The sequence below is a fragment of the Gavia stellata genome, chromosome 19 (genome assembly GCF_030936135.1).
Source record: "Gavia stellata isolate bGavSte3 chromosome 19, bGavSte3.hap2, whole genome shotgun sequence".
In the NCBI taxonomy this organism is placed as follows: domain Eukaryota; kingdom Metazoa; phylum Chordata; class Aves; order Gaviiformes; family Gaviidae; genus Gavia; species Gavia stellata.
The window spans coordinates 16,180,587-16,204,561 of record NC_082612.1 but is presented as its reverse complement, the minus strand read 5'-3'; the positions used below and the strand labels follow the sequence as shown (position 1 = coordinate 16,204,561).

The following is a 23,975-nucleotide window of genomic DNA, read 5'->3' as shown; positions in this document are numbered from 1 at the left end:
TTCTGAGAGGAAATCTTATCTGGGAATAATAGTGGAAACAGATTGAATGAGCTTTGTGATACGTTTTAGTAAAACGATTCAGGGCACTTAACTAAAGGAGAAAAAGAATGTGTGAGTGAGCTCACTCTCAAACTAATTATTAATAGCTTAACTTTCCAGCAGACTTGGAAAAGATCCTGAAGGGTCCTGAGCATCATTTACCCCGGGGGATTTGAAGGACATTTCTCACCTTACAGAGTGTAGTTAGCTGGCTGATGAGACATTTTCCTGACAAAACCAATGTAAACTGTCTCTTTTATCTGTAACAATAATTATAGACGAACTATGCTGTTGGTTTGATTTTGGGGGGATGATACCTCATTTCACGGATACCCACAGACCAAACACACAGTTTGGGCGAGCGTGGGAATTATGCCAGCACTTCAGTGATAACGTTTTAAGTGATATTTCTGAATAGCAGGTCACCAAGAGACCTCTGCAATGCTAAGAAAGTGTTTTACTACTCCTGATTCATAATTCATCCTTATAGGTTTTTATTGGCACAACACTCCTGCCTGTTATATAAAGGTTTTATTTTCTTCTGTGTGTCAAAGAGGGGTTGTACAGTGTTTTGTACTTGCACTATTTGAGGTTCTTGGCTGGAATTAAAATGAGGGAGATAGGAGTTTATTTAAACATAGTGTTTATGTCAACAACATGAAATGTGCTTTGGTTCATCCATTGGTGGTGTTTATACATAAACTGTTCTACCTAAATAGTTCTCAGTTACAAGGAAAGCTATAGAAAGAAATAAGTAGAATCAATTTTGATAACTGCTCATTTCTGTAGTATTTCTCACAGCTTTTCTCTGAGGTTTCAGTAATTTTTCCCTTATGCTTCTGTTTTCTTTCACGCAACTGATTATCACAGCAGGAAAAGTTAATTCACAGTTTAATTAATTCAAAGCTTGTTCTGTTAAAATATTTTTTAGATGCTCAATGGAATAAAATAGTGAGTGCTAGAGGGTGATTAGGTCCAGCTCCCAAGGAAGGCCAGAAGGGGCTTGTAGGGACCTTGCCCTGTCTCGGATCTCTGACTTTGGACATCACTGTTTCAGTTCTGCTTTACATGTAGAACCCTTTAAAGTAAGACTGATGTACAGCATAAAAACTGCTTTCTCTCGTTTTGGGAGGGAGAGGTGAGGAGCCGTTGGGATGGAGGAGGGGCACTTAACTATTCCAAAAAGCAGTGTCAGTCGCAGCAGAATGTTTGCTCAGTGTATCCCTTCCATTTCTGTGGTTCTGGTTTCTCTTGTTGTGACTCAGGGCTCTTTAACGTGTTTCAAAAGACGGAATCAACTGTATGGCTAATTGAACAGTACAACAACTCCTGGTTTAGAAGGAGGTTCTTCTCCCTGAAGGTCCCACAGCACCATCTAGTGAGCCAGGCTTTCCTCCTGCCACATGGGCTTGGGGTAGCAGAGGTGCTGAGGCTGGCACGTTTTGCTGTAACGTCTTCTCAGGGATCAAAATTAGGATTTGCTGGTGACTCGACATAGATCCAAATACAGGAGAAATTTAGATCCTTTGTAACTTTCTTCTGCGAGAGAACAGACCTAAAAATCAGGTGGAAAATAACTTTTCTTCTAAAAAGTGTATGTTATTGCATTGCTGTTTTCTACATACAAAACAAAGGAGAGATTGTGGTGCATCCTTAACACTGCACTAACGTACCTTGCACTTTACATACACCCCAAAGCATGTAAGTTTATTGTATCCTTATTACACATTAAAGTCTTTATTGAGAAAGGGCCATGCTTACACCTACAGACACCCTAATCCTACAAGCTATGCGTCTTTCCTCCTCAGCCCCGCTAAGGTCACGCTATGTGGTATGGGGACCCACCTGCATTGTAGAAATTACAGGACTGTGTCAAAGTGATTTTTGCGAAGACGGGGATTGCTCTGAAAAATGCATGGGTGTGGATGATTGAGAAGTTCCTTTCTCCCTTTTATGCCTCCTCTAGGGAAGGCCCACCTAATGGCAGTGTATAAATTCAGCTCCTCCACTGACATACAGAATTACAGTGATCTTGTTCTCTGCTGACACCGCATGAGAAATAAATTTGAATAGGAACAGACAGTGGTTTAATGAGCTGGAATTAGGAAAAGTATTGTGCGTATGAGGAAGTTTTAAAAGATTCTCATTGAAGTGGGAGGTAAAGGAGAGGAAGAAAGTCTTGAGGCCAGGAATGATGGTCAGCAAAAGCAACTGAAGAGGAAATGGCAAACAGAGCTACAGGCTCCGCAGTGTCATTGCATGCGCTGAAGATGTTAACAAGACGCCTGACTCGAAGATGTTGCACAAGAGAGATGCAACAAAAAGTTGCAGGAAGGTGTTACAAGTTTGAGTGGGGAATACGGCTTGATCCCATTCCAGATATGTGAGCACAGGCCCACCAAAATCTCCTGGGGTCACGCGCAGCGCTGTGGAGCTGCTGCAGTAGCAGGAGGTTGCAGCGCTTGGCAAGTACAGCCAGAAGCAGCTTCCCCAGCAGCACCCCCCAGCTATTGCAGGAGCTATTCCACACTGCCAGGCAGCTCCCATCTAACTGAATTTCATTTGGTTATTCTTAAAATATTGCTATTATAGGTTACGAGGTTTCAGGATGTTTGATGGAAACACTCATTTCCAACTCTGATTCAGACTTCTGTTGTATTTTATGCATCATTCCATGAATCATTCACTATCACCTGCGAACCCCCAAGGAGTTTTTATAGCTGCTCTGAAACTTCAGGGTCCTTACTACTGTGTTGTGAACTGTTCTGTTGCTGTGTTAAGAAGAAAATTTCTGATGTGTTGAAGATGCCCTCTGCTGGGAAGCCAGGCAAAGTAGGCTCGCACGGAGCTTTACCTTTCTGAAATACTCTTTTCATACTCTTGGCTTAACTCTCAGTCCAATACTGGAACCTCACCCCTCAACCTTACTGAAAAAAATGTTTTCTCCTTTTGGTTTTATTCTTTATGCTCAATCTGTGTCAAGTGTAGTAGTGTTACTGCCAGTAGTTCAGATCACTTTATTTCTTAGTTTATAGGTTCTGTTGTGTTGGAAGAACCGAATTCTGGTTGCTTGTGTTCCTTTTGAGTCCATTTCGATTTCATACTTGCATCAAATATGTGTGAGGGGAACATCTGCAATTAGTAATTATTAATAAATAGTGTAAATGCTTTTGATTCCTACTATTAGCTGATGCTAGTATGCTTTTTAATATATATTTTAAAAAAAAATTTTTTTTTCTTTAAATTTCCTTTCCCACAGTAGAGGCCACTAGGTTGACACAACAGAACAAAGGTGGTACAATGTCTGGAACAATTCACAAAGTACTATGCATAATCTCATAATTGATATGAAATCTGGTTTATTTTGTCCCCGCTGATAAAGCAAAAGCCATTTTGACATAGAACTTCTAATTTTACAGTTTTGTTACTAAAATCCAATATTGGCCTAGGTGGATGAGTTGCAGCTATTGTTGTGGTACTTATTTATAAATATAGTTGAATTAGGGTTATGTAGAATTGTATTTTCAGTTTTGCATTGTAGTTCATCACGTTGGTGTTGTACAGTGTTTATGAATTCAACAAAAATGTGTGAATTTAACTTCATGCTCTTTTCAATATCTTTTCAGATTTTCCTATTTATTATGGGGAGGATGGGTGCATTTAGCATCCTAAAAAGCATCAATTCATAAGCCTTTTTTCTTCACAGCATTCAGATCAGTCATTTGATATAAAACAGGACAGTAAAGAGCTAAATGACGTATTATTTTGAAGTCCTACAGTTGTATAAGCCTTCTCAGAACCAACAATGTCATTGGAGTAGCTGACAGAAAAGGGATGTATGGTAGGAGACTTTTAAAGGCCTGTGTTTTGCACCTGAAATGATTTTGGAAATAATTAAACTGGAATACAAAAGGCAAGGGATTATTTGGCATCAGGACCTTCTGTGATGTCCATGGTGCAACAACACAGGGATGTTGAAGTTGCATCATGGGGCATGACTGAAATTACAAGCACACCAGAAAGTGCAGTTCTAACTTAAATCTCTGAGATTGCAAGAGATAAAACCAAGCCTTTATGTCATTTACATGGGCATGAAGTTTGAAAAGGGCGAAAATGTATGTTTTATTGTGGAAATCTAGTTCAACATCTGAATTCAACAAAGTTTTGTCATCTCCAATGTCGTCTTTAAGTAGGAACAAATGAACAGAATAGTTTGTATAGCCATGCTTACACAAATATTAAAAACTGTTCAAAGAACCCAGAAAAAGGTTGTCTCAAATAGGCTTCTGCAGCCACTTGGTCCACATACTAACGCACTGAAATGTTTTCCAAATAATTTCAGTTACAGACTCAAAATCATCATGTTAAAATGGTTTAGTACTCTAAAACTGACATACGCAAAACTGACAGTTGCCTATGCAACCCTGTGATTGCGCCCTTTTCTGTTATGACCCCTCTTCATTCCGTGCGTACTGACGGTTTCACAAGAACTTGCCTAGTCACAACCTGACTTCTAGTGGTTTTTGCTCTTCTGGTTTGGAACCAAGTGAGTATATTTAGCGTAGGGGTTTTTATCTTGTTCTGTGGTGCCTGTCAAGAGGTTCTGCATAGTTCCAAAGAAGTGGGGGACGGGTGGAAGAAGGGAGAAGGTAACTAATTTCTGAGGATTTTGGCTGGTTATCCATGTATGTGAAAGCCCTGTTTCAGCAGCAGGAGTCATTCTCTATATGTTGTCTAAAATTGAGGTTACTGCAAAGCAGTTCGGCATGGGATTATACTTTAAATCAGTTTATTCAAGAGGATGCATAATGTAGTTTCACAGCTAATAAGCAACATTTTACACAGGTGTCATGTCATGATGTTGAATTGCAGAGCTGTGACCAGTCTGAGGGGTGAGGGTAGGGGGAAGTCTTGTAGTCCTTCATTTGAATAGGCTGGGAGTTGGCTTTGAGTGCTGTTGTGGTCTTTACAGTCTTTATCATGTTCTTGAAAACACTGAACAATAAGCTTTTTGACCTTTAGGAGAGCCCACTTTTTTTCCCCTTGTGATGGTACCAGATTTTTGGAGAACATCTGTTCATCTGTATTCTGCCAGAACTTTGGTACTAGCTGTGTGTTGCTCACAAACATACCTAATTCAGACCTAGAAGTACTTTTCTAGAGGCAGGGTTCTCTTTTTGAAATGTAAAACATTATAAAGTTGTCTGCAAATTTGTCAAAAACAAAGAAAAAAAATTTTTAAAAACACACTTTCAAGCGCAAAAGCAAAGAAACAAAAAACATAAGAAGAGATAGAAATAATAAATGCTTCATGGTAAAGTCTGTCTGTCATGTTGGAATCAGAAAAAACTATACAAATTTTTTTTTGGGGGGGGTGGGCTGGGTTTTTTTCATTGCTCTTTCTTTTCCAAAATGTGCCAGTGACTCTTGAAATAAAACCATGTGAGAAATACTGCTGCACACAGACGAAGACTGAGTTTCAGTTCTCATTCATGTTTGTCTTCTGATGAAATTATCTGGAGTTGATAGGCATTTTTCTTGCATCTTAGCCTATCAGTAGTAATGGAAATGCTGCCCAGTTAACTTTTGACTAACTTGCTTACACTTCTGCTCCTTTTGTGCCCTGCTCTGATGAAGCGTTCAAGAACCTCTGTAGCTTTAAGCGCAAGTAAATAATTGATTTCAGAAAATACACGTTTGCTCAGAACCTTGATTGCAAAAACCTTGTTTTTTCTTTCTAGCCCTACTTCTTAAGACAAATCAGATGCGTCTTTGGTTAAGGGTTTTTTCACTAGTAATTGCTGCATGCGTGTCATACTGATGACCTGTAAGAATGAAGAAAAATTGCACGGGAGATTTGTGGGTAAAGGAAACGAAGGAAAGTTCACATGTATTTCATGCCTCATTACAATAATCCTTACTCGTCTTCTACCATGTGTCCCTCTGGATCTGTGCCCACCTTCCTCTTACTATTTGCATAATTTCTTACTTAATGATTTGCCATCGTAGTTTCAAATCCATTATGTTACTTCCTTTTGCTGTCCGATTTGGCAGCCAGTTATATGTATTGATTCTGCATATTCTTTTTGGAGAATAAACACCTTTTAATATCTGCTCTACAGCGACGCTGTACTGGATGAAACCTACAGAAAACCTCTTAACATCTTTATTTGTACAAGGCAAATAACCATTAAATGGATCTCCAAGCACGTCCTTGCTGTTAAAGTGTATGTTTATGCACATGCTTGCACACACAAACCCATATTTAAACTCTCTTAATTAAGATATGTTTCATGATCTTTACTGTAAAAAAGAAATGCGTTTACAGGTATCTGTCTATTCAGACTCCTATGTTGTATCAGTGTCTCAGGTCAGACTGAGACTTTTTTCTTCCCTTTCCACTAAAATCATTGAAATATATTCAGTCAGTCTTTCACATCAGAGGTGTAAATGGATTTCTTGAAAGTTTTTCTGCTGATAGCAAACGGCAGTCACTTTACAACTTTGACTCCATTGTGGGCAGCAGTCGGAAAGCTTAACACTCCACCCGAACTTTGAAGATGCTAAAACTGTGTAATGACCTTGCCTTCTCAAGGGCAGATGCTCAGCTTCTGCTGGAAGTGCTAATCTACAATCTGTTTATCTCCATACACTGTGTATTTGACAGCAGTTGCCTGGAAAGCAAGGCAGGGAAAACCGTAGTCAAATTTAGTTACTTTATCTTCTCTGATGGTGTTAGTGTCCAATGGACTTAGAAACGATAGCCTTTATTTTAATTTTTAGCTTCCTTTGTGCTTTTCAGCCTGTCATAGTCTTAGAAAGCAGCCACCCTGCCCGTGTCAGAATATGCTCGTCTTTGTGAAGCCTCTGCTAGCGCATGAGCTGGACCGTGTAAAGTAACTGTTTTCTTCCACCTTTCCTTTATTCTGAGTGAATCAGATTTTGGTTTTACTTTCAAAGCCTAAATCATCGTCTGTATTTTCTATCAGTAGGCTTTAGACTCAAAGTACTCTATATATTATTCTTTAGTGGGCATGAATTGAGATGCATCACGTAATGCTTATGAGCATATTGAGGAGCATGTTTTTAATGAAGAGGTAATGTGTTAAAACAAGGCAGCGTGTGCAGGGAAAGGTGATACCTTTTGTTAGACAGGTATACTTTAGTCATGTAAATCCTTCTTGAAACCTGGAACAGAAACCTGAAGAGAAAGGCTTTTGCACATAGAAGCACGTCAGTGTTTTCAGGTAACATAAATGGGCTTTATGCACCCAAAGTTTGGTCTTTGCCAACTCCATCAGTCGGTCTGGTAACAGGCGTTGCCTCCCCTGACAAATCTGGCCTTGCTTGCACATGTAAACCATCACAGTCACAACAGCACTATTGACTGAAAAAAACCCCCTTGGTTTTAATGTAATCCCTGTGGTTTTTTCAAACCAGCACTCCTTATCAAAATAAAACATTAACATCAAATTACTCTGAATCAGCAACAGCATCTATTTTTTAATATGAACTTGTCTGTTCTGTCGGGTAATTGTTTAGCTCCCAGGGAATTGTGTATGTGTTGCAAATGGGAAAATTCAACCTTGTAAATCCTTTCTATGGTGAGGCAACAGGAAACTTGCTTCTGATTATTAAGATCACCAGGTTTAATAGCAAAATTTTGTAGAGAGTTGCTAGAATTGACCTTTTGAATGCTAGATTTTTCAACAAGCTCGGTCATGAATCTATTTATGATGTGTAGCAGTATTCTCTTCCTCTCTGCTTTCAGAGTTACGAAAAAGTGTTACTGTCACAGAGGTAACGTTTCCTTTTGTGACATTATATGCTTTGAATTAGCAGTGGCTGTTGCCCGTTGTGTTAATATCACCAAACTTCTAAAGCAAATATATACCAAGTCACAGGTCCCATTCTAAAGAGGAAGGACACCACCTTTATCTCTCAGTAAGATAAAGGGGAAGGTTGTTTTGGTTTGGTTTTTTTACCTTTGCATTTTCTTGTAACATATAAAAGCGCTATGAAATGTACTGAGGCATGAAGCGCGTAAGAAATGACTAATGGTGCTGACTCGGTGAGTTCCTTCAGATTTAGAGGAGAGCTGGCTGTACTCACCGGCTGGCAGCGTGCGCTCTCCTCCCTACACTTCATGCTCATTCAGAGTACAGGGTGCTTTTGGCGTATCACCTCCCGCTCCCTCCATGCTTCTCTTCGCTCATGTGAGAGTCTGAAGGTGGAACCCTGCTGCAGTGGTCTTCTGCCATCCCAAAATTACAGGATGCTTGGGGAATACACAGGCACTCGGTAATATTTGAGCTGCAGAGTGTAGTTGTCCGTGGGGAAAGGGGAAAGTCTGGCTCATGTATTCTTAGTAGTAGTTCAGGAAAGCTGGAATTTGGTCATTCTGTTGAAGTGACTGTGTTGTATCTACGTTATACAGATCTTCCTGTTAGTTCTCCGTTCTAAGCGTCGTAGATGCTACTGTATGCAGTGTCAGTTCAGGTCTTGGTGCCTCCTCCCTTCCTCAACTTCTGTTTCTTCCTCTACTGCTGGTATACTTGAACACCTGTATTTCTTCATAACTGTTATCTGCATTTTGGTCTAGGCCTCCCTGTAAACAGTGAGTGACTCCCTGAAGCAATTCTTATTGCTTCTACTTCTTCTCTTTCTAGTCTCTTATGATCTATCTCAGCTGTGACATTTGCAAAAAGATAAATGCTTATGGATAGCTAGGCTGTGGGGCAGTCAGATAGGGCATATATTATTTATTACAAAATATGTTTTTAAATTCTGCAGAGCCTTCAAGTTGCACAGCTTAACTGTTGCCTCCTTGATGCTTCTTGTCTGCTATCATTTGTGGCACTTACTTGTTGCATTTTGTTTTAAGAGCACAATAGGAACTCTCTGTGCTTAATGGGCTGTCTGGATCTGTGACTTCTTGTGGACCCAGAAAGCAAATACAAAACTAGTCGTATAAGGGTTTTCTTTATATTAGCTTCCAAAAGATTGAAGTAAAGCCGTGTTACTCAAGGTTAAATGAAAAGGGGACAACTGCTTTTTTTGTTCAATTGTTTTTCACTTGGAGCTAAAAACAAACAGAAAATAAGCATCCTTTTAGACGGATGTGAGCAAGCTTTGGACTTTGGTCCTTTAAACAATAAAGATTGTGAATAGTTGAAAGGCTAGTTATTCTTGAGGCATAGCTGGATGAAGAATAGTCTTGGCTTAGAGAAGTTCTGAGCAAGCTTTGTGAATTAGCATGCATGAAATGATAGAATCATTTTATTGAGCAATAATAAAATATTGAAGTCAGATGGAACGATGAGGGGGAATTGCTATTTGCAGCTATGAAACTGATGCATGTCATGTTAACTCCTAACCCAAACAACTCATTTTAAGATTCGCTCTCATGAAACGTGAAATCCTCTATTTTGTCCAATCATCAGCTTTAAACCTGTTCCTTGTCAGTGAAGGCAGCAAATCTTTTTGCTTGCACCTTCCTGGGGGATGTGGAAAGCTGAGGTGGTCCTGTGTGATTAAATTAGATGAAAGACTTGCCTTCCACCAGTGAGACTGGAAGTCTAATCAAGTGTAATGAGTTTTGAGATCTCAGCTCATTTCCGTGGGGAATATCAGTTTACATTACACAGTCACGACGCCTAATTCATCATGGTTGATGCAGCTTTTATTCGGAAGAGGACCTGGGAGTGGGTAGCATGGGACTTGATCACAAGTTTCCCCCTAAGGAGGAGCAGCTTAGTGAAGTTAAGATACAGTACGGTGAGGTGAGAGCTTTAATATGTTTTTTAAAATAAATGATCTATATTTCTGTATATCAGATCTTTTAGGATAGAGGGGCTTAGGTGCAAAATGGGGAAAGCTAGAGGTAAAAAAAGATGCTTTGTACTGAGTATAGTTTATAAAATGATCGGCGTACAGATGTTAAAGAACATGCGCAGTGAAGAGCGAAGTTGAACTTCTTGTTACTTAATTTCTATGATGTTGAATGATGTTTGTGTATTTCCATGCACTAAGGTACAAGGAAGTAAAGACTATTCTGCTTCCCTGACTAACAGACATTTTTTGTTTGTTTTGTTTCTTCCAGGGCATTGTTATAACTCCACTTCTGCTTCTGCTTTTTGTAAGTATCTTGATCTTAAGATGCCTTTTCACTAGGTAATTTTGCACCTGTTAGACACTATATTTAAGATATAAATCTGGGCAATTTCACAATGCTTAAATAATGAAGATTTTTCTGGTCAGTATTTAAATTAGCTGTCTCTCAGAAAGGTCATCAAAGTGTGTCGCAATGAATGCAAACACTACCTGCACCTCATTCTAAGAGGACCAAAACTCGTTCTTGCAGAATTACAGAACCATGTGCTCTTAGTCAGTCTAGGTAAAATACACTTGCCGAGTAAGATGATCATTCACTCAGTTAAGCGATCTCTTGGAGAGCTTTCACATGCAGGAGCTGGACAAGATCATACTGGTCGGAAATGGATGACAGGCCAATTGGAAAAGCACTGTTCACATAAACAGAGCCTCACTCTTGGGCGACGAAGCCCATGGGTATTTTTGTGGTGGAGGTTAGTGAGATAGCAGCTGCAAGACAAATTACTGGAGCCCCTGTGTATCACTAAATGCGATGCTGCTTCCTTCCTGTTAGTCAAGATTTCTTTTTCAGTTGTTAGTCTTCAGTCAGGGCCTTGGTTTCTTACAGTTCATGCTAGAAGAAAAGGGAGAAGACCAAGTTTTATCTTCATGTTTTATAAATGTATGGCTATTAGTCAGTGTACAATGAAGAGGCTTTAACAGAGGGGTAGTGGTGCTTTAGCAAGTCCCTTGTCAGTTAGGAAGTGGTGGTGCTGGAGGATTTGCTGGCAGGTATGGTATGGTGCAAGGACTGAGGACTGTGGCTTTGTGAAGAGCAGGGAAATAGGCTGAAGCAATTCCAGGATTTCAGGAGAGGTATACATAGTCTTTTGTGTTTATCTTACTAATTGCATTGTATGTAAGCCAGCAGCCTGGAAAGGGGTGAAAGTGTGAAGTTAGTCTGAAACAATTTGTAAGTGGCATGCAAGTGGCACGCTGTTTATAGTAGGCATGCAACTGGGATAAATAGTACTGTGAGAGTGGCTGTAACATTATCAACGCCTGCTTCAGTAAAGCTGTGTGGGAAGACTTTTGTTTTACTATAACAAATTGTAATTCATCTGATGAAGCTGCGTTTACACAAGGACTGCTTTGACCGTATCGTATATATCAATACACACCAGCAAAGCTTTCTTGATATACCTGGGACCATAGACTTACTGTAGATTGAAAAAGGTAACTGTTCTAAGAAAAATGGGTGTTTTGTTATTCTTGCACTGAATACATTGATTCCAGATGGTCTGCCTCACTGTTTTCCTGTCGTCTTCCCTCCTGTATGGAACATCTTTCTTCCACAGGCATTCATCCAGAGACCTGTGCCTTTGTTTCTAAGTGGCCGAAACTTCAGCTCTTCTTACTTTTGCTCACTGGCAACTTTCACCCTGCTATACCTACTGAGTTTTGATGCTCTACATAGCCAAAAGGGATATTTGCTGTAGAAATGGAAATGTTAAGGAATGATCTGCATACCTTTTAAAGCAAGATAAGGATCTTTCCTTCAGTGACTTTATGGATAGATAACAAGATATTCTGTCCCGTAAATTGCAGTTTTTGTTGTTACTTCTCAAAAGAGGTGGTAAAACTGTGTGTGCAAGAACAGGAAGGCAAAGCGTATGCCTCTTCCTACCAGCCCTGGAGACACTTGTATGAGAAGTGTGTAAAATGCACATTAATTGTCGTGTGGTTTGTAACATGGCTCAGAGCTGTTCTTCTTGAAGAAAATACACACATGAATTATTTTTTCATCGGAGTGATAAACAAACTAGTCTGGGGATGGGGGGAGTTACAAAGGCTGCACTTTTTTTGTCACAAAGCCCAAAACTTGAGGACTTTTGTTGAAGTATATAAATATTTGAAACCCCATGAGAGCTTTGCTGAGGACTTGACACCTGAAAAGTAGCCATTCTGGTCAGCCCAGCAGCGCATCTTGCTAAGATGAGGTACACCTTCTCTGAAGGTTCAGTTAATCCCATGGCAGGCATTTAGGATAGCAAACTAAGCGTGCACGCTCTGATGCACTGTTCCTGTACCCTGGCAGTCTGTGGTTTGGACTGCTGAAACCTCTGTTTTTTCTCATGAACCTCTACTTTTCCTTTGAGTTTCCTTGATTCATCTGGCTGGCTCAACACGTAGTGGATTCAAGCGCACAGTTCACACGCTTCTGTTCGCTTGTTTACAGCCTGCTGCTTGATCATTTTATGAGGTACTGTGTAGTTACTGTGGAGTCAGAAACACTAACTAGTAATTTCCTGGTTATCTTTTCTGGACCAATCATTAGTTCAGTCATGCAACTTAGCCTTAGTGCTCAGTTAATAAGGGGTGGAGTTTTCACGTTTCAAGATAAAACTCTCGTTTACCTCAACGGTAGCTGAGCTGGGCTTCTGAATACCATTCAGGGACCTTTGAAGTCAATGCCTTCAGTGAATTTTAATTCCTGAATTTGGTACTCATGAGCATTAACTCTTCCACAGAGTCATACTATGATAGTCTGAATGCTATGTTGTATTAGTGATCCTATTTGTTAGTCTCCCTGTGTACAGTGTATAAAATACCCTTAGTGCTGCCAGAAATAAAAAACATTGTTGTCCATTAGCTTGTTTTTGTTATACAGCTTAACCTGCCATAGCAGTTATGGTTTAAATTTTGCCCCATGTGCACCAGAGAATATAATGTTCTGAACTGCCTTTTCTGTTCGTAATTGCCTAGTAATGTAAATATAAATTGTCTAAACAACATTGATAAAGGCATGTTGAAGCTTATAATAAATAATGCATTTAATGCAAATAATTTATCATCTTAAATGAATGGTGTTGAACATAAGATTGTCAGTTACATTTGAAAAGTGTATTTCTACTATGAAACTTTTGATGTAAAGCTTACTCAGAAAAAGCGTTCTGAGAGGTTCCGATTGATTTAATGAAACCTTAAATACTGTGCACGTAATTATCGGACTGTATCCTTGTGAGGATGCCTAGCTAGACTTTAAAGAATAGCCGCCTTCACCACGGATACCTCTGATTAACATTTTACCTAATAAGAAGCTATTGAATCTGGCTGCCAGATGTGTTAATCTGCAATATCATCATCCTCACGGTAACCCTTATTATTAACAGTTAATATGTTATATTCCCAGCAAAGACGTTATAAATGGGCAATGTCCCATAAACTATATATAATTGATTAGAGTTCATATATGTGGTGAGCGGGAGTGTTGAAACGAAGTGCTGTAAGATACATCAGTTTCAAGTTAACACGAGGTTATGCTGTTCACATTTCTTTGCAACATTTTGCAGTGTTTCATTAATGATGATTAGGAGGCTGTGTACCAAAGCATTCAGAGAAGATCCTGTCAGTCTTCCTCTTGTCAGGTCATATATTTAGCTGAAGCCAGAGGTAACAGGTTGATCATGGAATTTTTTAAAGCAGAGAAATAAGTTCTATTTTCTCGAAGGCATTTTGGGGGAACCCCCCCCAACTAGAAATTGAAGTGTAGACTAGATTTTGGTTTTGGAAATAACTATATTGCTATCAATAAATAATGACTACGAATAGGTTAAGTAATGCCTGAGGAAGTTAGTCACTTGGATATGACTGTCCATCTTTACTTATCATATGAGATGTTCCCTATGTTCAGTTTAGTTATTTCCTTTAGTAATTGTAATAACATTTTATGATTTGTAATAACAGTTTATGATTTGAATTCTGAAGTATGCTGCATTTGGGCACATTTACGTTACTAAAAGATGGTTAAACAAAAGGTGTCGTCGTACTGTGAAGGTAATAGTGCTGCGACCTCTGTAATAACCTCGAGACGTCAACACCTTTTTATGATATCTCACTTGAAATACAGAACTTCAGGAGCACTGCACTCTGCAACAGTTCGAGCTGTATCATCTCACTTATATGTCCTTAGATTGTAACTTTAGTCGTGAAAAACAGGACTATGTATGAATGCAGGTTTACGTTCATTGAGGGGTTTCGTATGCCTTTGTATTGCACAGGATGGCGGGTCAGCCTGATGCCTCAGCAAGGTCATGTCTCTTGGATTTGCCCTGGAAGCAGAGTGAGCATAGATATTGTACTGCCATGTAAGAGGATGATGCGGAGTGACCTTTCTCGTGTGAACGTAGCTTTCTTTCCAGCTGCATTGGGACAGAGTTGCCCTCTCTGTCCTTAAAATCGGTTGAGCACATGGACTAGCAATTTTACCAAGCCACACAAGCTTATGATTTTGTTGATTGTATTTGGTATCAAAATACAAGAAGTCAGTCATCTGCACACCTGTTGGAGCCAAATGTGATGCCGTGGGTTTTTATGGCACAGCATCCCAGCTCTGCCACCTTCTTGGTGTCACCCTTACTGTTGAGACTCAGTGCCTGACAGATGTGGTCTCTTCAGTTGTTGGAAGCACAGCTGGTTAGCTATCAAAGTAACAGAAGTCAAGGTGTGTGAATCTATGTGTTTTTACTGAAAGCCATCAAAGAAAATGTTACAGATAAGTAAGTATTTTACATTTTTATGTCCTTTACATTCTTCAGAAGCATGCCTGGAAACCAGTTAACGTGGAATGTTAAAGAGCCAATGCAAAATTCATGTGTATTTTTAAAAATACACTTGGCAAAAACCTTCATGTAACTGTCACGCATTGCTCCCATGTTTGCTGTTTTACCAAAGATGATTACCATGACATTTGTGTCAAAATGGAATCTTCCCAAGGCTTTATCAGCTTGTGCCTTTCCTTGATTTATTCAGTGATGTTTTCTTTTCTGGTACCCTCTCAAATTTCTGAATTTTGTAGTAGGTATTTTTATGGTGGCATTGTAGTGGTGATGCCATAAGTACTAGAAAGTAGCACTGCTGAAAGAATTCAGGAGTAGACAAGTGAAGGAAATTCTGTGCAGGTATCGCAGAGAAAACTGAAATAAAATGACTGGTGAATAAGGACGTGGATGAAACTAGAAGCTGATTGAGATAGTAAAGTTAAAAGCTTCCCCCTATACTCACAATCCTTAATTTAAAACATTGTTTTAAAAGTTGTTGATACTTCCCAAATTTTTGCCAAGTCTTCTCCAATCTTTTTATTAAAAGGAGCTGTCATTACTTTTTTTTCTTTTAAACTGGATTTCTACACACTATGCCTTGTTTTTCCTCTCAAGCGCTTGGTAAATGAGAGTTGATACCAGTCAAATGAATCGTTAAATATGCAAATATTTTAGTAGCTGGAAAGCCTTGGAAGTTGATAAGGAAGTTGCAGCTAATGGATTTCACTAGTATGTGACAAAAGGCTGATTACGGGGAAGGGAGGGGAAGCAGCATAGCGCATTAGCTGTTAACAGATCAGCTCATTCATGTGGAAGATTTAAGTGCATCATTAGTTCTGCCTGGTTATTTACCTCACCGTTTCCTTTAATCATTGGGAAGACAAAATTCTCTGATCTAATCCAAACCCTTTACAATTAACCAGAACTTTTTAATGACTGCCGTGAAATATTTGCTTAATCGTTTTATTCCTTTTTCAAATTCACCTTTTATGGCTTTGTTCTATAAACTGGATACAAGTAACAGCCAGAGAATAACAGGGGCCCTCCCTCTTCCTGACACACACAAAATGTTGTAAATTTGTCTAGGAAGAAGGCTCTAAAATATGTAATGTTTCTGTGGAGGACTGTCTTTTCTGTTTGGTTTTGCTCTTGAAATTTTCATCTATACAATGCTAGGGGGAGCCTTTTAAGTACACATCCTGCTTCTACATAGCAGAAGCTAACCACACATCTTAATAGGATCATAGAACCAGGATACCAGGAGGATCCCGTCCCGACTTGCCCAGTCCGCCTCTTTTCCATGCTGTGCAATTCACCTCAAAACTGAACACGATCCAACTTAAAAGTAAGGATTTTTGCTCTCCCTCCACCCTTGCAATACTAGAAACTTGTGTCTCTGATGAGCAGAAACCTGATTTTCAGTAAGTATTTGTGACGGGCGTTTTATCCATTTGTCTTTGTTGCCAATGTTATCATACACCTGAATAGCACTTCTCTGAAATGTATCACCCTGGCTCAGACATAGTGTACAATCCTGTCCTCTTTCCCAGTCTTCAGTCAGCAAGGCTAAACAAGCCTGGCATTTCTGATCTTTAACACATAAATACAAAAAAACCCCAAACCAAGTCCCTTATTCTGAGGTGTTTTGTGCACATGTTCCAGTTTTAATTCCTTCTTCAGCCCAGTTAATAAGAATCATGCACAGCAGTGCAGTGTCTTCACACACAAGGGTTTATCAAGGCCTTGTGCAATGTCACAAGTATCCCCTACTTTGATGGATTTATTTCTTCTGGTACATCACAGCTGCCTTTTTCATGGATACGTAATATTCATGGTTCTTAATTATCCGGTATTTATTGATCTATTTCTTTCCAGTTAGTCACCCCCTTGATTGCAGCAGAATTTTTGGATACTAGTCCTTAAGTCTCAGCTCTCCAAGGGTATTCATCATCTAACACCCATTTAGGTGCCTTTAGGTTGTACGCTTGATCTCATTTCTTTACATGAGCCCTGAAGATCGTTGGACCATGGAAAAGTGGAAGAGTAGCTCTGGTGTATTTCAGATTGAGAATACCTATGGTTATTTTTAGAGCTGTATAAAAGGCTTTAAAATTGATGGGTATGTTTGGATTGGCTTGGTATTTAATGTGTGATAGGGGAACCCAGAACAGGATTAGTGTCTGTGATCACTTTAGCAAGGGAACCCCAAAATATACAGTCACCTTGCCCAAGCCAGGAAAAAATAAAAAACGTAAAGTTGACAGATTGTCAGCTTTTCTTTTTCCACACTTCTGATTATGAAACTTTGATTTTTCTAATTTTTTTTTGAAACAAAACTGGAGAGTATATATAGACAGCTAGTTTTTTTCCGTTTGTGCCAAATCAATTCCCATGGCCACAGAAGCATATAGAATATGCAAGAATTTGCAAAATACTGTAAGACTAGAACATTTCTTTAGCAAAACTAGAGATATATGTCTGCCTTTAATTTTTGAGAATAACAATGAAAGATCTATTTGTTAAAATACATGACTGCCAAACCGTTGAACGTGATCTCTGTTGTACCTTTAGCCCCTTTCTCTGAGGTGAGAGACAACTTGCAGTTTTTGATAGGCAGAATTAAAAGCTTTATTTTAAAATTTAACTACATTCTATAGAAGCTCCATTCTCAGTGATATGCCTCCCCTTCCCTCCCTTTCCCTTCCCTCTCCTGCTGTTAGCACCGATTAGAGGTGGACAATTTCAGTACCAATGACTCTCGGTCAGTCGCTGGGAGCTGGCATCTTTTACGCAGCTTCTCTGCCTTACTGAGATAGCTAAACACTCTGCGTGTGAATGCCTTTAAAGCAGTGGAGTAGGAAGAACATCCCAGTGACCTGCCGACTCTGTTTAGACTGCTGTGAAATGTTATGTAGGAATGACCGTTTCATCTCTTTCAACCTCTTACCTGAAATCTAGAGCCGAGCGCCGTGGAACTCATAGGCGCCCGTAAACGCCGTTCCTGTGGACATAGCATGGACACTTCCTATTTCCCAGAGCCTCCGTGTGCTTACAGTTACTGCCCATTGCAGTGTATTCACTGCAAAGCATTTCCATTTGCCAGCTGCCCGAGTTACTGAGGGTGATGTGTGTACTTTCTTGCTGTAACATAGCATGCCACAATGAGTGGGTCAGGATAAGGGTTCTGGAAAGAGTCCGAAGCAAGGGAGGGCTTAGTTCAGCTGTCACTCTTGTTCATTGTCCTTCATTACTGAACTGGATCCCATCCACATCTTTTCCAAAAGTGCATCACCTTCGCATCCTTTCTGTAATCCGCAGCAGGATGTAAAGGGATTAGCGCATGGGGTGGACCTCTAAGGCAGCTGAATCTGGGCAGGATGTGAGTGACCAGAAGCAGTGCCGATACAGCATTGAACACAAAATTTAAAAAGGCGGGTATCAGAGTAGCCTGACCTGGAGGTGGAAAAGAAAAGCTTAAATTAAACATCTCGCATGAGGGAGCAGCCAGTGGCCCTCCCCCTCAGTTCTGCCTTGTTTTCACCCCTGCCTCACCTCCTCGTCTCTGCTCCGCGGACAGCAAGGCTGAAGCTGGCTGATGGTGTATGAAGAGCACAAAGACACAACCTGAGGAAACATGTTAATTGCAGGAGAACACTGGAAGAGTAAGGTCCCAAAGGACAGCTGCCTCCAAAGTGGACTCAATACGTGCAGCACATGTGGCATTGGGTTATAATTTGGTGTGACTGGTAGGAGGTGTGTTTCTTCTGAGTCAGTGGCAGTTGTAGACGTGGGAACACCCGTGGTGATACCTGCCTGGGCGGCCAGCAAGATCAGAATGGAGCATCTGGCTTCCAGAGGCAGTCTAGGCCGGGAGGTGAAACTGTCTTATTTTTCATGCAAGGAACGTTTCTGTTGCTTGGTTGGTTTTTGCTTCTTGTTTTTACCACAACCAGTTAAATATATCCTATCAATTAAGGATAAGCCAATGTTTCTACCACAAACTCATAAAGAAACCCACTAAATAATTTGCCAGGAGTTTTTTAAAACAGGCAGTCTCTTGAGAAGAAAGGTCTAGGACTAAATTAGCAAGAATGCTGCAGGTCAGGTTTGAAGTACTGCGTGGTGACAGAATTGTTTGGAAAGATTTGCCTGGAATTCTTTCATTACAGCCATATCCAGCAAACACTTGCAGGAGGTGCAGTTCCTGCTCATCTGAGTTGTCCTTCTGAAATCAGTCAGATTATTTAAGTGAAAAGTGCCTTTGCCTAAGCAAGAATTTTCAGGGTTTTTTTTTTTTGAATAGTGAGTCTATGCAAGCAGGCCTGGCTTATTAATAAACCTTTAACTGAAATGCTGCTATCCAGGATAGCACAGAACAATCACTTTACAGTATCAAACTTTTGTTTAAAAAATGTTCTAAAATAAGCATAAAGAAAATGCTGGCATGAAAATTTGTGATAGCTTTTTCATTTAAATGGTGTATTTTTATCTTCCATAAGAGAGTCCAATCAGATTATTTTTTTACAGCTATAAATCAGCGGTTTGATTCTATGATGTTTTTACACCAGTTCTTACAGTAATTCTGTTTGTTTGCCTGTGAAGAAAGGTTAAATTTTAGGCATGGTGATTATTATAATAAAGGAGGGCAGCCAAATATAATCAGGCATTTTAGCATAATGCTAATTTTGGTGCAATGCAGATCATCTAGGTGGTTTTTTTTTAAAAATTGTTTCATGACAGCAAATGGAGCACAGAACTTAGCTTGATCCAACTAAAACCCGAGCAAAATCATATTTATTCATTCAGACAGAATATTTGCATTTGTGAATGTGTAGGAAGGTTTGATTAACATTATATCAAGCTTTTTGTTTCCTCTGTTCCTCAGTTCTCACTTCTCTGTCAAAATGGATGTGATGAACATATGCAAGGTCAAAGGAAGTCTGGAACCCAGGCAGTGTCTTGAGAGTCCATGGGACACTTCATGTTTGTGAGCCTGATGAGTTTGCATACTGCAAATGTTGAGGCAGTCCTGCTCAAGTTTTGCGTTCATTAGCAGTGGGTCCTTTAGCATTTGTGATTCCTCATGCTTAGCTACTGTCCAGAGTCTGAGTTAAAAAGTCTTTTTCTTCTGTGTGATTGAGAAGTTCCTGCTTTCTCTTTTCTTCAGCCTTTATCTTATCTTCTGTGTCTTTCTCTGGGAAGAGATTTAAGATTAAGGTAATACAAGAGTTTATAGGCGTTGTCTAACAGATACATTCTGATAAAAAACAGTCCACTGAAGTTATTGTCATAATAATACAGAAGGGAAACAAAGTTCAGAAGTCTGTTTGAAGAAGTAATGTCAATACCATAGGTGGGACAGGGAATTCTAATACCATGGCAGGGCACGAATCGGGGGCAGAGCCTAGTAAACACACTGCTCCCAACCTTGGTGCCCGAGTGTGGTATAGCAGAGTGTTAGGACCTCTTAAGGACCCAAACCCAAAAGCTAGCTCCACGCTATTCTGTGGAAAGTAACAGAGGTGCTGGAGAGTGACAGAAGAATATGATTCTCAACTATATAACTGAAACAAGATCAAAAATAGTGTGGTCATATGGTCATGCAGGAGAGGAGTCATATTAGAGGCAGAAAAGCTTGATTTTTTTTTTTTTTAAATTTTTTTTCCCTGCAAGAAGGAGGGGTTTTTTTTCCCCTACAAACCCAATGTAGTTGAAGAACTCACTTCCTCTGGGCAAAAGGAGGGTTAATGAATAATTTATTTATTTATTTAGACATTTTGGACTGATACGTGGATTTCTGTTTAGTTTAAAATGTAGTTAGGGTGAGATGGTTACCTGAAATGTCTGCCTTTTGGTGGTCCTGGTGACAGTGAGATGAGCCTGAATAGGTGGGGTGAAGTTGGCAAGGTGAAGAACTGTACCCTAATATGCTGATATAGAAGATCATTTCTAGGAATAAAATAATTTTACTTTTCCTAGGTAAATGGGTCTAGCATCCCAGCATAGTACCTGTAATTCAGTTTATAATTATGTAAAAAGCCAAACCAATCAACCAAACAAAAAACCCCCAAAAGCCCCATACCCAAACCAAAACATATCCTTATATATACCAAGTGCTTGAGAATCCACAACAGCTTGAAGACACTACATTTGAAGTAATATTTTAAAAAGCTGGCAAGACTGTTGCTGTTTGAATGGCTCCCTTTTTCAGCAGTGTGTTATATTGTTGAACAGTTTTTCAGTCCTAACTTAGAAACTGATTATGCATCCACTGAGCATAAAACTTTAAAGTAGTGAGAGAAGTCCAATCAATGTTTTTATAAAAATGCGCAAGAGCCACTGCCAAAGTGTCATAGTTTTGTGAAGCTATGCAGAGGGTCCTGGCATGCAGACTGGTTGGTTAGATTCGCTCCTCTGTGACCCAGGCAGATTTTAAAGTTTAAAAATCTTCACTTTCACTTGAAAAAGCTTCCTTGAATACACAGTAAGTAATGCTTTTAGCTCCTCAGCACGTAGCAAAAAATAAGTCCAAATACAGTTTGAAAAACTATGAACCTTTTAAAATTTCAGAAGCTCCTTACAAGAATTAAAACAAGATGATCATGAGTGGTATGATGGAGTTTTCTGTTCTGCTTTCTGCAAGGGGTCATGCAGAGAGCCCATGTTCCTTGGGAATGGAGTAACTGTACTGCCTGACTTCTGGTACTCATGTGGGTGATCTGAATCCTCCCCTGCAAGCCTCTGCTTCTCCCTCTTGACTCCATGGGACATTTAGGCTCCTTAATCTTGGTGCTCTCACTTGCACCCTACTTGCAGACCAAAAGTCTCAGTGATGAGATCATCTTCAGGTCCCCTCCAACCATCTTCTGTGCCCACATGATTAAAATTGGAGGTGATAGGGATGAGATGCTGTAATTCATTAAATGGCCAAATGGAGTCTTACCTGATGTTGCCAGTTAAGGTAACGCATAGGAAACAGCCGTATGCCGTATGTTCTGCCTGAGGCTCTCTACCTAGAGTGTATTCAGAAAGGGACATATGGAGCAAGCGGTGGAGTATGTTTAAAGAAAGAGTAGGTTTGGTCTGGTCCCACTCTCCTAAACTCTAAGCTGGCCAGGCAACCCTCAAAGTCCCATGATTTCCTAGTGTCAGAAGTTAATTCCATTTCGTGCCGTTTCTCAGTTCTAATGCCATCTGCATGCACCAAAAGTTCAGCTTGCATACAGATGGCCCCGCTGGTGCGTTCACCGTTCGCCCAAGCAGTGCAAACACAAACGGCATTTACAAAAAGCGGTGCGTATACACGGAAACCACTGCAAAAGTGGTACCATCGGTGTTCTCTCATCAGATTATTTTCTGTAGGTAAAGGGTGCAGTTGTGTATTTCTGAAGAAAGTAAAATATTTCAGTATGTAAAATTTCTGATTTTTCTGTTCTTTGAGTTTCTGAAGAATCTGGCTTTACGCCATACCCAATTTTATGGCCATATGTTGATTTTTCTAGGTAAAGTTATAGGAAGTGACTAGATTTTATGATCACCTTGTCTATCATGCCTGCAGGTAGCTTTGAAAGGAAGACAAGTGTCAAAAGTATAATGCAATCTGAGTGTAATTTATGAGAATGACGTATGTGAGAATGTTTTAGGAAATCGGCATAATTTAGGTGGAACTGAAAAGATTCTGAATTCTGTCATCATATCAAGAATCTTTAAAGTGAAGTGTAAAATATAAAGTAATGTGGATCTGTGAAATCCTCAATGTTAGGTCATTTACCCTCATCAAGAAGCAAACGGTTGTCTGTGGAAGCTCTGCTATTTTAGTCGTCTTACTGTGTATTTCTTAATGCATATTCTTTTGCTGTTAAAGATATGCTAAATTACATTAAATGAAACTTTTCAATGACCTAGCATAAAACAAGTCCAATCAGAATGTAAAAAATACTGCATATTTTCCAAAGCATTCTGAAGCAGGTTGCAAAAATCGTACTGAATGTGTTTGTTCACCTTTTCTACCTGCATCTTTAAAAAAAAATACTTCTGGCATTTTCAATCATGAAGAGATCACCTATTTGAAGACTAAGCCTGTCACAGTTTAGTTATCTTAATGAAAGAATAGTTATATACTTTCAATAGATCTCTTTTTTAACATCATTGAAAATAAAACATGTGAATGTCTTCACTATTTTATTATTTTTATTTATTTATCTATTGAAATAATTACACTAATTTTTGTTGCTTGATATTTGTAGAAATGGTAACTTTAGTTGAGCTAACTGTTTAGTTAGGAAGATTCACTCCCTGTCTTTTTAGACTATCATCCTACAAATGCTTATATAATTTACTTGGTATATATGTGTAGTAGGGTTTCAATTAAATGAATATTGATGGAACTGTTACCTTAGGTTATAAAATAATCAACCAGAGATTGTTTTAGTTTTGTTATTGTGGAATACTAAACGCTTTGTTGGGACTTAACAATTAAACGTGTGTGCATATACTTCCAAGTTTGTGCACATATTTCCAAGTTTTTAGGGGTAAAATAAAATGTATAATGTATGATATATCTGTATGAAATTTGCAGATACTAAGAAAAAGTGCAATATTAATGGTATATTTTTGTTTTGTAGCTTGGATCATCCTCCTCTGTGCCTTTTACATCTATATTCTCGCAGCTGTTTATGACTGTGGTAGTCCCCCTTATTATTGGACAGGTATGTCTTTTAAATATACATTCTTATTTAAAAAAATAAGATAAAGAGAGCTATCTTAAAGACAGACTGGCAGTCTGATAAGCTGCCACATAGAAACAGCCTCAGGATAGTGAAGTCTAATATCAGAGAAAAGATGCTACAGTGCTCCCTGGAGCCACATTGATCTTTGTTGAGATTGAGCATCTGTCCCTCACTACCACAAACATACGCTACTGCATATCGAGAGGGGAGTTTGTGAACATAAAGTGGGAAAAATGGCAGCCCAGACTGTGAGAAATTCCAGCCCCATACAAATGAGCTTTGAGAATATAGTCCTTTTGTCACATGCCCTTTGCCTGGATGATGACGGAAGTTCTCCCTGTGTAGTATCTACTACTAATTACAGGAATAAAAAATTCTCAACGTTAAAAAACATATAAGGGCTAAGCAGTCAGAAGTTAAGAAATGATAAAATTAAGGCTGCTCAAGCCATTTTGCATATGCTTTACAGTAAGGGTTTTAATTGCACAGTTGCAAACTATTCTTTCTGCATGAC

At 39.3% G+C, this 23,975-nt stretch overlaps 1 protein-coding gene across 2 annotated transcripts in view; it reads left to right on the top strand.

Moving 5' to 3' along the window:
* SLC10A7 (solute carrier family 10 member 7) overlaps positions 1-23,975 on the top strand; it is a 146,554-nt gene that overhangs the window by 86,923 nt on the left and 35,656 nt on the right. Inside the window, exons 6-7 of one of the 2 annotated variants that reach the window (XM_059826874.1) lie at positions 10,142-10,177; positions 23,357-23,440. In XM_059826874.1, the coding sequence (XP_059682857.1) occupies positions 10,142-10,177; positions 23,357-23,440 (120 nt within the window). The remainder of the gene's footprint in view (positions 1-10,141; positions 10,178-23,356; positions 23,441-23,975) is intronic. The other variant, XM_059826875.1, reaches the window with a different exon arrangement.